The sequence below is a fragment of the Xiphophorus hellerii genome, chromosome 4 (genome assembly GCF_003331165.1).
Source record: "Xiphophorus hellerii strain 12219 chromosome 4, Xiphophorus_hellerii-4.1, whole genome shotgun sequence".
Lineage (NCBI taxonomy): Eukaryota > Metazoa > Chordata > Actinopteri > Cyprinodontiformes > Poeciliidae > Xiphophorus > Xiphophorus hellerii.
Genome location: NC_045675.1, coordinates 30,604,801 through 30,620,139, shown reverse-complemented (window position 1 = coordinate 30,620,139; position 15,339 = coordinate 30,604,801). Strand labels below are relative to the sequence as shown.

The 15,339-nt window shown below is 40.1% G+C and overlaps 1 protein-coding gene across 2 annotated transcripts in view; it reads right to left on the bottom strand.

Moving 5' to 3' along the window:
* The window catches only part of cdh8 (cadherin 8), a 164,999-nt gene that overhangs the window by 12,888 nt on the left and 136,772 nt on the right, over positions 1-15,339 (bottom strand). For both annotated transcript variants that reach the window (XM_032560617.1, XM_032560616.1), the window contains exon 8: positions 6,060-6,196. In XM_032560617.1, coding sequence (XP_032416508.1) covers positions 6,060-6,196 — 137 coding nt within the window. The remainder of the gene's footprint in view (positions 1-6,059; positions 6,197-15,339) is intronic.

Genomic DNA, 15,339 nt, shown 5'->3' with positions numbered 1-15,339 from the left:
GCGACCTGGTCTTAATTTGTTTATTATTTGCTTTATCTTCGTTTGTCCTTTTTTCCCGGCTTCTGGGAGAACGGAGGACGAGACAACCGTTTCAGCAAATACAAAAAGCAAAAAAAGTAAAGAAAAAAAAAAACATGCGGGCATCAGATTTTAAAATGGTTTTAGAGAATCCCCCGTACACTATGATGTTTAAAACATGAGGAGTAAAATCATGCATATTAAGGAGCCATTTGTAACTCAAGTCTGGAGAAGAAGAAAAAAGAAACAAGAAAAGGCCATTTAATCAGGTGAGGTTTGGAGAGAAAATATTCATCACTGATAACTGACAGTCACGTTCAAGAGGCCATGTGAATTTATTTATTCATCAGTGGAGCAATTGGCAACTTTTCAAGCAGTTAATTATTCCTTTAACCCCCAAAGAAAACTTCCCCCACTGGAGCCAATGAAACTTTTTTGAGTTCAATTATTTTATTTTATCTTTTTTTACCCTTTTGTCTGAATTAATGTTTGTACACAGAAGTTATTACAATTGACTTACATAAACGTAGTTGCTAGGCTGATTTTTTTAATTTAAAGTTTCAGCAATTTTTACCCATACCACAAAAAGCCCCACAAAAAAACCCAAACAAAACAAAATAGACAAAAAACCAAGCTTGCTAAAGGACACTGAAATATCGAAGGTTTTCAGAGGCAAATTATATTGGACTATGGATGTAAAACTTGCTGAGGACAAACTATTTTATTAGAGTACATTAAGTAGACCCGTGTGGATGTAAAACTATCCTTTTTGTTTAACGTTGCTCTGTTCTGTCAATGATATGAGGTTTCAAGTGACGAGTTGGAAGTTATTTTGCTTTTCCAAGTGTTTTCACAAATGCGTTAACTTTGTCTGCAGTTAAGATTGTATCCTGCATTGGCATACATCGCTGGAATCTCAAGAATCTTAGATTTTTAGTAAAATACAACATATACAGTATATAATACAATATATGTACATAGAAAGAGCATTGCAAAAAAAATAAAAAAAAATCTCCCTCCCTCCTCCCTTCCTCAATAACACAGCTAATGTTCTTAAGTCCCACTCATGGGCCATAAGTATGCTAATGTCTATTTTTAATTAATGCAATATTTAAACTAACAAACATTTTGAAGATCCTTGATAAACATTCTAGTTACTGGAATCCAATGTTTTTTAGCTTGCCCAGTGCAGTTTTCTAACTGCTAACCAGAAAAACTAACCAGAAACTAAAAAATGCTATCTTTGTCTCATTAGCTTATACAGCTAAGTGCTACCACGTTAAGCTAGCCCACAACCCTGTTTAATGTGGAGGTTGCTACTTCAGGAAGACTCAAATTGAGCTATTTTCAGTACCAGTAGGGTGTTTAAAACAGTAAAGCTTTCCTTTAAAAGGAAACTGTTTTTCTTTCCACATAGCGGTCTAGCTGGTTATTCATCCTGCTTGATATTAGCAGGTACTCGTCACGTTGCACCTTTGCTTTTTCTTTTTGGATGTTTTTGGTGTGAAAAAGAACCGTCTGCCACACATCACCTATTTGTACCCACTCTTGGGATGTTTTGTTAATTCGATGAAGGAGCTAATTGATCCTGGGCGCAATTCCATAGATGCTAGCCAAGCTAAACCTCTAACATTGATTTGATTTTTTTTTTTTTTTGTTCCTTTCAACCTCTCCCTGTTATAGAAAGTAGAGCTTTAGAAAAGCTGGCAGTACTTTGGAAATCTTTGAGTGTACATGTGTCCTCTTTGAGGAATAAAGCTATCAGGCTAATCACAAATTCAAGACGCTAAAAGACAGTTTCAAATGTCAACTCTGAATCATGTCGTCTGCCTCACAGCGACTGCTCCCTCACATACACAGTCAGACATCGTCTCTGCTTCTTAAATAAAAAATTAATGACCTCTTAGCAAGGCTGGATAAAAGATGTCGAGCGCTGTTTAATTATAGCTCTTAAGCAGAAATTGGAATCAGCAGTTAGAAGCTTTACAGAAACCGGAGATCAGAAATCGACCAACTACCTCGGCGCATCTCTCTCTCTTTTTATTTATTTTTTTAAAAACTGGGTGAATTTGAACAAACTGTTGAGTTTAAAAAAGCCGGTATATTTTACTACTATAATATTTTATCCTACAGTATTATTAGGATGCTGCTGGTGCATCAGTTCACTATAGCAGAGAATTTCACATGGTAACAATAGACTGCATTACCAGGACCTGACAGGGTTTGATAGTTACACACCATGAGAGGAGTACAAATGTCACAGTGGGCATAGACGAGAGTCTATAGAACAGATTATTGTCACCAAGACGGATCACACCGAGGGAGGACTATCATATCGCCGAGCATTACAGAACCTGATGACATCTCTGTCTGCCATGCAGACACAGGTACAGGTACCCCAAAGGAAACTTATCAAATGGAAATCATTTGGTACACAGGCAGACCACCTATGGCTCTGGAAATGATTCGGTTTGGCAGGTTTATAACTGGCAACACACACAGGTGGAGGCATCATGGATGGTTTTTTTCCTGCCTAATCAAGTTTGGTATAAACTAGAAGAGCGGTTCCAAAATTGTACGTCAGCAGCAGTAATTGTTAACATAGGGAAAAAAAAGTGTTCTAAGTATATTAAAAAACACTTCTACAAAAACTACACAGCCTGCATCTACCTGAAATACTGCCATGCTGTAGAGCCATATTTGGAACATTTAACACTCCTTTTTATCACTGCTTTTGTTTTTTTCTTTTTCATTTCTTTAGCTCTTACATATGGATGGTTACACATAATGACCTGCACTGTAAGTACAGTAGACCCCCCGCCTATTCATGGTTCAGTATTCATAGATTCACCTATTCACAGATTTTCTGACAGTAACTTTAAACTGTTTGTGAAAATCTCACCTATTTGTAGGTTTTTGTGCATGTTCTCCAAAGTACTTAAAAGAAAATACAACTAACGGAGCTGAAATTTCTAGGCGCAATACTTCACACACTATTGGCTGGCATTTGGTAGGCAGCCAATCCAGGAGGGCCATTCGTTTTTCTCAATGCCGATTGGCTGTATCCCCAAGAGTGGAAGTAAGAAAGACTGTAGATATTAGCTTCTGTGGAGCTACTAATTACCACAAACATCTCTTTTTTTTTTTTTTTTTGTTTGCTAACATCACTTTTGGCAAAAAAAAAAAGAATTACGCCATTATTTTAGGAAGGTGAATATATAAAATCATCGCGATACTGTGAAACTGTGTTTAGCGCCATAGCATGAGAATCTCATTCTGACTCATAGATCATAGTAATAAAGTCATAGCACATTTTCTGAACTCATTTGGTTTTTGAAGGCAACAACGGTCGCATTCTTTTGTCGTAACATGAACATGTTGCCACACATACTGCATTAATACAACTGCAGTTGGTAGGAATCCTGGGATTAGTCGATTTGATCTGCATTTCTTGTCTTTCAACAAACGAATGAAACCAAAGATAAGATAAGATAAGATTTATTTGTCATTGTCATCAACAGATTACAATGAGATTGAGATTTGCAAAGCGGAGAGCGGGGGCCCTTGAAAGTCGAGGCCCTCCGCCTATCTAAAAGGCAAGTTGAAAAAGAGGTAAACAGCAAGGTGAGTAGAAACTGACAGTCGGATAGACAGTGATAGATGGATTAAAGTGGAGAGAGAGGAGGGGACCCAATCCTCACCAGCCCCCTCTCCACCCTCCCCCAAGCAGACAGGGAATAGAATCTGATTAGTCAGACGTCAACTGGTGCGAGGCGGCAGAACGATCCTCAGTTTGGGTGGCAAATGGCACCAGGATAGAGCCGGGGAAACACATCTATTCCCTTTCACGCCAGAGGAGACACCGCCTTCTACTCTCCGAGCGTGAAGAATAGCAAAAACCGCTGTATTCATTTTGGCAAATTCCTATTAGGTGCTTTTAGAGATGCCACTATCTCAAGCCACAGTTACTTTGCCAAGGGGCAGGAAGACATGCCTGCAGTGTACGGAGGGGCGGGGGCTTACGACGTGACAAGGCGACGGGGGCTTATCGAGTGAAACACATTCGGCTCGCTCGAAAAGGGGACGCCGCGTCGATTGCGGGGAATTCGTCTTTAACTCCACGGCCAAAAACATTGTGACAGTGTTTGGGGCTTTGATTTATTCCAACAATTAACGAGTGTTTCCTTTGATTAAAGGAAGAACGGGACGGGACCAGAACGAGAAGCAAGGGAGAGACACGGCAGAAGCAGACAGAAAAGTTACAAGCTGAGTCAATTTCTATCCCAATAGCTTAAAGGGGTACATTAAGCTTTATCACATCATACAGCCCCCCTGAAACAATCTGTATGCAAATAAAGCTTTGCGTACGGTTGAAGCTGTTTGTAGCTCTGCCGGCAAGATTTTCTACATCGTCAGTGACTTTTTTTGTGCTTCGCAGATGTTCTTTAATCTGTAATGGATGCCTGGCGTTTGGAGCAATCCACTCCGGAGCATGTCTTTAAAACAGTCTATTTGATATGTCTTAATGTTATTGCACTTCCACAAATTGAGCGCTGGGCCGTTTAATTCAATCAAAACTCAGCAAATTAACGCGTTTAATGCCTCTGCGGAGTCACGGGCTAATTGTTTGTGCCGTGCTCCCGGAGCGGTTAAACTGTTTAACGGAGGATTTCCAGCAGTAGGTCAGCGATTCCTTTAACTGAGAGGAGTTCCAAAAATAAAAAATAAAAAAAAGAGGAGAGAACATGTTCCGTCTGTCTGTTTTTTGTTTTTTTTTAATCTTGCATGCCGATGAGTGTCTAATTGATGACTTGCAGAACCGCATAGGACAATGGGATGAGAAACACTTTTAGCTCGTTTTTACAAAATAATTAGGAACATAGAGTAGAATATTCTCCTACTTTACATTACATACATTAAGTGTTTACAAATAAACACTTAAAGTATGCTTTGGATATGTTCACCTTCAAAGAGTAACTAATTCAAAATGAACCCTAAACTTAAAAACTAATTCTTGTTTCATTGCCTTAAATAATAAGGTCTTCTTGTATTCATTTATTTGCCCATTGATTTTTCATTACTCTTTACTTTAGATTTGATGCAGTACTTCATCCCCCACTGACTTTATTGTCAACCTTTTGCTGTTGGACCTTTCAATCAGTGAAAAACTCTGATCATCATTTGTGGTTTATTATGTATGATAATTGTAACTGAATATAAGATACTCATTTTTCAGTAAGACAACTTTTTCCGTAGAGGTACATCGAGTCAGTTAGTATTTGATACAAATGGATATTTTTTTATATAAAGTCTATGCTAATGTTAGACAGTAGGATATAATTTTTTGAAAAGAAAAGCAGATTAAACATACAGCTCTGCTTTCGTAGTGCGGTTCCGTGAAGTTATCAGTAATAGTTTTTTAATGCAGTAAAAAAGCTTTTAGCCAATGCAAATGCGTCCTCAAAGTGGTGGAAAGCTAACAAGCTAAGAACGTGTACACAGCATCAAACTGCCTCATGAGCTAATTTGAATAAAACCTTGGCTGATTTGGACTTCGGTCCCATCCACAGGACAAGGTTTTCTTTCTTTTTTTAACTGTAAAGTTTTAGTTTTTTCTCCACGTCTTTTTAAATGGGTTCCAAAGGGAAAATTTAATAATGTGGACTAATGTGGCCGGTGAACATGGTCAGGTTAGCTCAACCTCTAACCGATAACCTCAAATGTGTATGACATTTTTTTCTCTCTCTTTAGACTGTTACAGTGTTGTCTTGTATTCTCTCTACTGTTCTTACTCTGATGCAGCTGATCTGGTGGATTAACTCTTCATCCTCTTCCTACATGTAAAACTATATCCTAAGATAATTTCACATAACTTCCCTTAAAAAAACCCCTTTAAATATCCCTTTAATTGGGATCTGTAAATTTGCAGAACATTTTCCTCAGCTATTATTTCAAAGTGTTTGGAAGTACACAGCCCTCCTTCAGCAGCTAAGTAACAGCTTTGTGTGGCACCAGGACTCGCCCCGCCCGCCCCTACTTACTGACTTCTGTAGCGGTTACTGTGATGTTGTGCCACATATCCGTCTCCCGGTCCAGCGGCTTGGCCAGCGTGATGTTCCCGTCGTCCACATTGATGTTGAACTGCCTCTCCAGATCCGTGTGCCGATCGATGAAGTACCTGAGAAGAAACGCAAACATCAGAAATTCGAGCCGGACCGCTGGAGCGAGCAGCTCCACTCGAGCATCTTCTGAGGTCCCTCCGGTTGCCGCGGCCGACGGGGAACCCCGCTCATCGAGAGGAACCTGTAGATCAGTGGGCATGTAAAACGCCGACAAATCAATAATTATCATCTGAGGAATAATTATGGCCTTCACATGAGCAGCACGGCAGCCTAATGACGTCTCTGAAGCGCTCCATTTCCAATCACACACACACACGCACGCACACACACAAAACAAAGCAACCATTAGCACATCTGAGTGTGTGTCAGGGTAAGAGATGTGCTGCTGTTAACCCTGTTTGGCATCTCCCAACACTCAATGGCTCCCAAAGGCTTTGAATTAATGAGTTAGGACAGCAAAGTGTCACACACAACACAACAGGGTGGGTGTGTGTGTGTCAGGGTGTGGGGGTGAGCGATAATGGATAGAATTGAGATTAACCAATGGCCTGTGTGTTAAGAGTGTTCTTGTTTGGATTTTAGCAGCAATGTGTTGATGTTAGCCAGGGGCCATTATGGGATTCTCACAGTTTGAGAAGCTTAACTGAAAACAAAATCCAGGTTTCAAGGTAGTAAACAAAGGTTTTCAATCAAATATGCCATATTATGTAAAAACCACAAAAAGCAACACCTCTGAAGGCTGCAGCTGGAATAACACAGCCTGTAAGAGTCTAGTATGTCAGATTTTTTTGTGGTGTTGATACACAACTACAGCCAAAAATACAGAATACTCATTTAGTTGTTTTTTTGTTGTTGTTGTTTTTGTTTTTTAGCATATTATAAAGTAAAGCAACCTACTTCTGCTTACTGCTTGGCAATAAGACAACTATTCCAGTGGTGGGCATACTTCCGCTAATTGTGAAGCTAAGTATGTGGTTCCCGCTTTAGCGGTTTTACTAACTTTGAATGTATTTAGCACATACACCTTCCCCTAAAATCACTCTTGTGGATAAATTTAAAGAATTCATCAACATTAGAAATGACCAAAGTCAAGCATGGACTTGGATAGAAATTTGGACCTAATGCCAATCAGCAGGTTTACTCAGCGAACAAACTTCAGGGAAATTAAAGTGTCTGTGGTATTTAAAATACATGGTTAGGTGTTGTATTTATATGTATTTGATTTTGTTTCACTGGTTTAGCTTGAGGCTAGATCTAAAAGCTGCACTGAGGTACTGAACTGCAGATGCACATACAGCTGACAGTGGTGGGCAGCTAATTACTCAGCTAACGTCAAAAAACACTTCATGCACTTGGCTTCCACCAAATTCATGTTTCCAGATCATTTCTAATCCGCTAATTTACTTGGCTGTTCTGTAACCTTTCAGTTGAATAAAGTTTGACATCAGTGTTGACGTTTTGCTTAGCTGTTAGCGATTCTACAAGCACTTGGATGTTTAAGTTAAAGAAAATTTATTGAGTAAGTTACAGGTACAGCAAAAAAACCCGAACGAAGTAAACAGAAAAATACAAACAACCAGAGGTGTTATTAAACAAAAGCATGCAAACATTTTCCATATCAATTGTTTTAAGAGCTTTTCTGTTTGTACTGCTCACGTCCTCCACTGTGATGCAGTGCAGCAAATTACATTTATTTTGTACCCAGAATGCATCGCTGCAGAACAGTAAGCAGTTTAAACTCCACTGATGTCCTGGGATACTTTCTGACCAAAGCCCTATGGTGGGTATCAACAACGCTGAATTTAGCGCTTTAGCAGTAGCTTCTGCTGAATACCACCTTGGTATAGCCCTTTAGTGTTAGCGGGAGTAATGTTGATGACTAGCGCTGTAGGGTTAGCACAGCTAATGTTTTAGTTAGCGGTGCCCACCACTGTAGAAATCTGACAGGAAATATTTTCATCTATGTAGAGCTGTTACTCTTATGTCTATACTGTTTTAAAACTACAGTTAGCAAGCTAGAACTAGCATTTCTGCTACAACTCAACACAACCCGAGTAACCAAGCAGCTAGCCCAACAAAATAACCAGCTCATATGATTTTACTCCAACTGTTGGACCGTAGCTACTGCATAATGGAAAAAAATGGGTTATTTGCTCTGTTGATGGGAACATTTTTATTCTCAGGTGGACATTTTTCCAACAATTTGGATCTGTGACCCACTGATTTATTTTTCCGAAATGTTTACGACTTTGACGCAAGGGCTGGTAGAATTTATAAACTCTGCAAAGAAACACTAAAGCAGAGGGTATGTAATTGGAATGCACAAAAAACAAAAAAAGAAAAAAGAAGGATTCTTCCGGAGCTACTTGAAGGTGTGAAATTGCTCTTTCATGTTGGAGCGCGCATGGCCGCCAATTCCCGGGACAAGCCCACACAAAAACTGCCTCGAAAGGAATCTGTCATTATGGGTCATCTTTGGTTTCCACACGTCGCGCTCGCCATTGTGCGCGGCTGTCACAAACAGCCTACTTGCCACTGGAAAAACCCCCCCCAAAAAACAACCAAAGAACAAAAATACACACACACACGCATGTAGCCGCAGTGATTCACGTGAGCTAATTACACCGTGTACCGCACAACTGTTTCCAAACCCCCCGATTCCCCAGCCTCCCTCCAGGGGGACACGCTGTCTCCGTTCATCTCGCGCCGTCTCACTCTCATGTCCTCCTTCACAGTCGACACCTTTTTTTTTTTTTTCTGTTCAATCCAGATGGGTCTCGCGCTCTTCCCATTCACACACACACCCTTTCTAACACTTGCACCCTGCTGCCCCCTGTTTTCATTCTTTTTCCTCCCTCAACCTGGGTTTCATACCATCTCACATTGGAGCTGATTATATCAGCGCAGACCTGTTGGCAGGAGCTCGGCTGTATTTTACTTGAAGAAATAAAAAAAAGAGGGGGTGAAAGAGGACAGAGGCGAAAAGAAAAAAAAAAGAAAAAAAAATGGAGAAAGAACACCAGACAAACTCTCAACAACTGTTTATGTGAAGGAGGGTGCTGCTTATTCAAGAATGGCAGGGAATGAAATAAATAAACCACTGGCCCAGATTCCAATTGTTGGGGAGATGTACCGAGGCGTGACATTTCCATTTTTGAGATGAAATGGTGTAAAATCCTCCAGACGGCAGGGCTGGTAGAGGTCCATGAGGATCCTCCCCCTCACCCCCCAACCCGCATCCCCTCTGTCTGTGCCCCAACACTTCCCAACCCCTCCAGCCTTACGCCCTGCAGACGCAGAGCACTTTCAAGACAGGCAGACAGCAGCAAGCCACCTGGGAGCAGCCGCTCTCCTGCAGACTGAGTGGATCCCAGTCAGGCTCTGACAGCCTCACGTGGAGGCAAGGAGACAGACCCTGAAATGTTCTGCCACCTGCCACTCACGCTGACAACGTGACGTGCAAAGAATTAAAAGCAAAAAAAAAAAAAAAAAAAACATAAAAAAAAAAAAAAATCATTTCCGACTTTTACAGACTCTGCTGGCGTGCGTTGTTGCCTCGTTTTTCTCTCTCTCTCTCTCTCTGGACAGAGTCATTAAAAGCCGATCGGCGAACATGCTAAACGTAACGGCCGGGCAACTGAGCCCAAATATTCAAAACATTTGGGCTCAGTTGCCCGGCCGTTACGTTTAGCATGTTCACTGTTTTGAATATTTGGGCTCAGTTGAATGACTCGGCTAAGATCTATTCAGCTTCCTCCCATCTTAGGGAAATCAGAAAGCTTGGTATAAAAGCTGCTCTTTTTTGTAACCGTGGAGATGGTTATTTGTTTTATTTACATTTCAATGCACAGCTTTCCTCCCAGACTACTTGTCAGTTAAACAGGACATCTCTCTCTGTTGGAGCTTCTGCGGGTTGCAGTCTTTAAGCCTCATTAACTATGCTGCCTGTCAGCAACTCACTTAGATTTCCATCAAAGCTTCCTTGTTATAAAACACTTCTACTCTGTCTGTAAAAATAAGTAATTTCACAGGCAAAAAAATTGCATCCCATATTAAAGAGCGTACAACAAAGGTGTTGCATTGAATTCTACATTTAATTCAAATTCAGTTAAAAAAAACTTTACTCGAAAGGGAAATGTTACTGTCTCTGGTAACAGTCAGTCGCGCAGCACGTCTGAAGAGGCCTCTGACTGAAGAATGTTGCTGTATGACAGTTTCATGACTATAAAATAATGATATGCGTGGAGCTCAGGCAGGTTCTGATGATATTTCACAGTGAAGTCCTGGATGACATCATCAGTTGGCTAGCACGGCTAATCCACCTCATTTGCTTTTGCCGCGCCTCTTTAACATAAGATAATAAGATAAGATCATTTTATTAGTCTCCCATAGGAGAAATTTGTCTTGGAAGCAGGGGCAAAACTGCGATAAAACAATAAAAGCTCATCCAAAAGGACAATAACCATAAATAAATACATAAAACAAAAAATACATAAAAGCACTAATGTCAGATCGGCAGTACATCCCCATAACCATTTCCATTCACATATAATACATCTTCTACATGCTACTCTTGGTCACCGTCTGGACCTCCTATTACTCTGTCCAGGCGCCGCCAGTCTGTCATTTGCCAGGTTAATGGAAAGTGGTACAAATGAATGTTTCAGATAGTCATATTTGCACAGAGGGATCCTGAACCTTCTCCCTGAATTCATGAGGACATATTCTGATGCGAGCACATGTGACCCATCAGACAAGATGTTCTGAGCTCGCCTGATGGTCGCCTGCTCAAACAGGTGCTGTGGAGAAGATGGATCCAGAGTGTTGATGATCTTACTCGCCATCTTCACCAGACTTTGAATTTGAGTTTTTAATTTAACAGTAACATTTCTAAACCAATAGCCCTATAACAGAACAACATTATGATTTTAGAAACGCCACACAATCAAAGTCGTCTAAGAAAATAGAGATGCTGGTGAACCTTGGCGCATGTGAGTGCCGACTCAGATCGCCATCTATGTACACACCTAAATATTTGAAAGATGTGACCTGTTTGATGGAGGAGCCATGTCTGGCTATGGGACTCCAGTCACTGATTGATTTAGGATCCAGAAATAAATCAACAGTTTTTGAGGTGTTTATCTGTAGCTTATGAGAGTCACACCAAAAAACAAACTTATCTCCGGCAGCTTTATGACTGTCAGGATTGTCTAAGACTCAAAATAACAGTATCATCTGAAAATGTTATAATATACTGATTGGGTTGAGAACTGACACATTCATTTGTGTACAAAATAAAAAGGTAAGGCGAACTGACGCAACCTTGGGGGGCCCCGGTGCTACTTAACTTGGAATCAGAGAGAACTGAATTGTATTTTACTTGTGGAGATCTTTTTTGATAAAAATAGAGTAAAGAGTAATAGATTGTTTGAACTTCCTCATTCTCTCTAATGCTAATCAGCTGACGACTCAGTCGCAGTCGGTTATAAAGTAATGAACTAAGTAGTTATTCATCTTTATCAGTTAAACAACAGTTATTTAAGTATGCTATTGGATACAAAACACAGAAGTGTCCTGCTCTATATTTCCGTTTGCGCTGCAAGTTTAAGCAGGTAGGAGAACATCTGTGTGTGCCTTTGAGGTTTAGGTCTTTAGACTATGAATATATATTATTGTTTGCGTCCCAGTGGTCATACAATTTGGAGGAGGAGGGGGGGAAAGATCAAGCCTATTTTTTTTATTTTTTGTCCATAGAGAACAAAATGCCCGTGACATTTCCTGCTTGCTATTAGGCCAGTAATTCCTCCGGGAGGATCACAGATGTAGGACTAATTTAGCCGTAGCCTGAATGCTGACCATTTATGTTTGTACACCGTATTTTATTCAGGTTGGCTCCCAAGCCAGAGGGAGGGTCCAAACTAATCTATATAGAACATAAGAAAAAATATGAAAAAATATTATCAAAAAGGAATGTACCAGTGGGAGAGAATAAAAAAAAAGCCAACATTGAATATCTTTTTCTTTTTTCAAACCTGGCTCATGTACTTGTAATACCATATGCTGCGTGTCAGCTGTCCACTAACATAGCCTAGAAACAAGCTATTATGTTCCTAGAAATCCACGCAGACACAGGGAGGGGATGAGGGTCGGGGGGGAAGAAATGAATAAAAAACAGAGCGGAAAAAAATACCTGTATGGTCGATAGTTTTGGTGGAAATTAAACTCACGGTTTCTTCTTTAAAACCCAGAAGTTTCTTTCAGACAGTCCTAGAGACTGCCAGATGTCACATTGCTTTTTATCTGTTATCAGTCAGGTAGAAAACGAAAGAGCACAGGCTCTGGGGAGAAACAGCTCTGGGGGAGTATTTCATGAGAGCACCTGAAAGGTTATTGGTTGGATGCATTAAGTACAGCTGAGGGGTTGTTTGTCTCCTGAGTGGAATGAGGACATGGCAGCCCACCAGAGCACTCGCCCCCAAGTGTTTTAGATTCAGTCTGGCTTGGCCTGGTCCGGGCGGAGGGGTGGGGGGGATTAAGACAGCGAGCGATTCTAATCAGAGGGGGTCGAGTCGAGAGCTATCGCGAATGATAGCTGGACGGCATCAACAGTAATGCTGGTATATTTTCTTGGTGCTTTTCATGAACAGGTCAGTCTTTACAAACTACTCTCACTGTCCAGGAGACAGAAAAATATGTTGTCTTAATAGTCTGGTATAGATTTTTTTTAAAAAGTAAATTGTTTGCCGTTTTTATTTTTTGAAAGTTTTTAATCGAGTGCAAAAGTATCTCTACCCCATGAACTTTTCAACTTTTTTGTTTTCTATATTACAAATTTAAGCTTCTGTATATTTTACTGGGATTTTGTTTGATAGACCAACCTATAGTTGTTTATAATTGTGAAGAGGAATGAAAATAATGCACAGTTCCTTACATTTTTGACATACAAAAATTAGGGACAGGACTTTAAATGAATTTCAATTAATTAATTACATCAATTTCAATGGGTAAAATTTGACCCTTTGTATGTAAAGGTTCCAGCTCGGGACCTTTACATACAAAGATCCAGAGCTGGAACCTTTGCATTCAGGTGTTTCTGGTACACCCGTATATCTGACGGACAAGCGACATCTGCGAACAGCAATAGACAACAAAGCTGCTTATCTTGGCCCAGTGGGGTTCATTTTTGCTTTAAAAAAATGATCTGATGGGAAGCTATTGTTCAAGCAAAGCTATTCAATTCCTAATACAGCATCTCAATGCTAAACATGTAGCAGCAACACAGACGTCCCCAATGCTAACGTCAGCGTCCACAGCTCATATTTCTATGAAAGTTTCATGAGTGGTCAGGGGTTTTCTGAAACACTGGAGAGCTGAATGGTTAGAATAACACTTTACTCCAATCTGACTAATCTAAATGACAGATTAAAAACAAAAAATATCTTTTTTTTTGGTTTTGTTAAGCTCATATGTCTATTTATTCAATAGCAAAAAGAGGTTTTGAATTGAGAAAGTTCAGTCAAAACTTTCAAGAACTTCCATTCGTTGCAGTAACAACTTCAAGTCTTTTGGGATTATGGGAATGTGGGCATAAACCCGCCGACAGACACTCACACCCTGGGCTCCCCTATGAGCAGCCGCTGGAAGTTTAAAACTCTAACATGGTGAGTACATCCAGAAAAAGAAAAAAATCTCTTTAGCTGACAAGTCAAACAGCAAAGCAGTCGGAAGGACTTTGCCTACCAGGCACTTGGACAGGAAAAAAAGGGAATGCAGAAGGAAGCCACATGCTAGCTGCTGTAATGCTACAAGCTAAAGCTACGGCACTGATGTTTGAGAGCAACTGAAAAATGTGGGCAAAGCTCCTATATCAACGGCGAAGTAGTAAACCTCTGTCTACACCAGCTTTACAGACGCAGATGGGAAAATGCTACTCAGCTGACGACTCAAGTCGGTTACTAAATAGTGAAGAAACAAAACAAACCAGTCTAAGCTACTCTACTGCTGTAGTTGATCACAAAAACATAATATACAAAATTACCAGAAACAAAATGGTACAGTACAGCTGCTAAATACATCTACATTGATCATATTCTTGTTTACAAGAATCTGTGGATTAAAAAAAAGTTTTTTTTTAATGGTTGGTTTGAAACAACTTATTTTAGAACAGAATGGTCTTTTTTTTGTCCCTCTGCAGTTAAAAGTAGTTTTACTCCTTAGAGAGGAAACTGACTGGTAAATGGAAGCAAAAACTGAAGATAAGAAGATGTATTAAAATAAAATATTTGCACAAGTGACTCAGAAGGTGAAGAACTCCATTAGAACAGAACAGAAATGTCCTTTAATGTCCACAGTGGGGAAAATCAAGTGTACCAGCAGCAAGTAGATTTTTGTTGTCTTCACTTTGTGTTTGTCACGTAAAATACGCCACAGCTGGTAGCTCTGACATGAAAACGTGAAAAAGTTGAATGGTTATAAATACATTTCTACATATCTTGTAGATCAATCTATATCTTTGTCCGGAATAGATAACCTGTTTGATTGTCACTTTTGGAAACTGAGCATATTTGCATAAATCTGACGAACAGAAGAAATCCGAACAAATGTAGGCGTACTGTTACTTACCCTGAATGTAATGTAATTCAATTGTAAAGGCGAGCCTGGCGTCAGAGCACATGCTAAAATATTCACTGTTGTTTCTCATATTTAGTTTAAATTTTTTTTTTCTTAGGTTTTATGGAAAAAATATTAGATCTGAATACATAAAAGCCCGTGAAGACAAAAACATCATAACCGAACAGGCGTATTTATCCTCCTTACAGAATCATATCTAATAATGGCAGAGCCAAAGTTTGAGTTTTGGCTTGTTATCTGGCGAGGGTTTCCCCCCCCGCCCTCAGGCTGTTCATTATTAAGAAACACCTGTGATGTTATAAAAAGGCTTCGCTGAGGGTACGGCTCTCTTTCAGCCAGTATATTTTGTAGGATTAAAATCTCCCGGCCCTGTAATCATTTTATCAGCGCGGCGCTCAGACTTACAGGCTAATACAAAGCGTGACTGGAAGTACAATCAAACTGTCTTTGAGGTTTAGGCTGATGCATCGTCTCAGGGCCTCCGCACGACAATACTTTGTCTCATCTCACCCCCCGTCGACAGCCCCAAAGAAAACACTCAACATCTGTGATGGATGCTCTCGAAATC